The 2,177-nt window shown below is 37.6% G+C and overlaps 1 protein-coding gene across 1 annotated transcript in view; it reads right to left on the reverse strand.

Annotated features, from left to right (window-relative positions):
- SARC_10845 (hypothetical protein) overlaps positions 1 to 829 on the reverse strand; it is a 5,291-nt gene extending 4,462 nt beyond the window's left edge. Inside the window, exon 1 of the mRNA XM_014295094.1 lies at positions 298 to 829. Within this exon, the coding sequence (XP_014150569.1) occupies positions 298 to 545 (248 nt within the window). The 5' untranslated portion in view covers positions 546 to 829. The remainder of the gene's footprint in view (positions 1 to 297) is intronic.
- Positions 830 to 2,177: the final 1,348 nt, after the last annotated feature.

Raw genomic sequence — 2,177 nt, forward strand, 5'->3', positions numbered from 1 at the left:
ATATGTGTGTGTGTGTGTGTGTGTGTGTGTGTGTGTTTGTGTTCATGTGTGTGTGTTTGTTTGTGCATGTGTATATGTGTGTCTATGTGTATATGTGTGTGTGTGTGTACACGTGTGTATCTATGTGTGTGTGTGTACACGTGTGTATCTATGTGTGTGTGATTTTGCGTTTTTGCGTTTTTATAGACAGATACATCGATATATATCTTCACAACATACTAAATCAAATGACGTTGTACACCATCCACTTCCACATTCTGTACTAAAACCTCAATGCCACACTTTTAAGCAACCTACCATTTTAACGGCATTCCGTTCAGGTCACACCAGAACTCATCGTCAAAATTTGGAGGCTCTCGCTTTGAATTAAGAAAGTGCCTTTGGCACGCGTCTGTAACCAGTGTTAGATACGAGATCCGAGGGGCCAGAACATAGTATGGGGGGGGTGGATCCTGGCCTGGTGTGTGCTCGTCCTCGGCCAAAGTAAAGCAAATCGGAATCCTTCCGTCCCAGACTTGTCTTGAGATCTCTTTATCTTCACCCATAACGCCTGAAGTGTATATATGCTGAATATGCTAAATAAATACTATGGCTTTGCCTCACGCCACGTCGCATTAAACATGCACATCGACAGCACTTCCTCTTGCATACGTAAGGTCTTTAACGAAGGAGAACTACTATTCTGGATTGTGTAGAGATTGTTGGTGCTTCAGCTTTCTTCTCGTGATTGAATCCTAAATTTCAATGCGCTGCCAGGTGAGCATCCTACCCACTACACAATCTCGCACTCTACTACGATGCTTGAATTCAATTATCACGAATATCCGTGTTTTATTACACACAATTTTTTAGTCAATCTATTTTGACATAAAAATACATAGACCTCTCATCAAAAAGAAAGGGAAGGCTATGTATTTGAACATTTCAACTTTAAATATATTAGGTGTTACCAGTGACCTGGTTCTTGGACTCAGGACCGGTCCCGGGTCTAAAATTTTGGATTTGTGGATCACGCCAAAATTAAAACAGAGTGATGAGGCTATGAGCATTGAGCTATGGGCCTATGGCCTATTGGTCTATGAAGAATGGAGTATTTATGGAATATACTCCATGGACCATGGTCTCTAACTCAGTAACTCTGTTTGGTGCGTTGGTGCAGCACCTTTTATTTTATTTTTTTGGATTTTTCTATTTTTTATATATATAAAAACAAACCCACAATATATAAATAGGAAGCTCTATGGCAGTATTTATATGGCTTAGTATTTAACGTTTATATCGATCAACTATTAAATTTCCTTTTAGAACGTACAACGTTTTGAGCATAGAGTTTAGAGTCTGATGCGCTCTTGTCCTTTATTTATTGTAATTGAATGAGAAGAAGGCGACATCATAATAAAGCACCAATCAAAATTAATATATTTGAGTGCTATTTTTCATTTGCCTATTATTAATTCTCAATTCTGAATCTCAGAATCTGCCGTGTATTAAACTCTGGGGCCGCTGTGATGTGTACATAGCAGGGGGTATGAGTGATGAACTGATGACTAAATAAGTAGGTGCCCTTTGCCCTTAATCGAATATAGATAAGTGAGCACCTCGCCTTCTTTTAGTTGTAGGATTGAAGTCTAGAGATCTGCAGAGTACGGGTATGTATTGTGTGCGTGAGGATATGTCTGCTTGGCTGTGCGTGTGAAAATATAGGAAAGATCGTTGTTAGCGCATGCAAGATATGTAGCAAAGCTACTTTCAGCTAGCCTGAAGAACAGTCGCATTGGATCGAGATAGAACAGTACCTGCAACATATGTTAGTATAATACCCGAATGTTATTCATTTTCCAACCGTGATTATATATACAAACTCAAATTTTAGCTAGTTACATAGCGTAATCACGATTATGTGTAGTGTTATATGTACAAAACTGTATGTATCTGTTTACGCCCTTGTAAACAGCATTTCATACTTTTTCCATTTTTATATGTTGAAGTTGTAAGAATTTATCTAAATACATCCATATAAAACTAAGCATATGACATTCATATATCTGTGTGTATACACAATAAATATGTGTGTGTGTATGTTTGTTATGTGTATTGTGAGTGTTTAGGTTTGTGTGTGTTATATATCTAGATATAGATATATATATATATATATGTGTGTGTGTGTGTGTGTGTGT

The sequence above is a fragment of the Sphaeroforma arctica genome, assembly GCF_001186125.1.
Source record: "Sphaeroforma arctica JP610 unplaced genomic scaffold supercont1.1412, whole genome shotgun sequence".
In the NCBI taxonomy this organism is placed as follows: domain Eukaryota; class Ichthyosporea; order Ichthyophonida; genus Sphaeroforma; species Sphaeroforma arctica.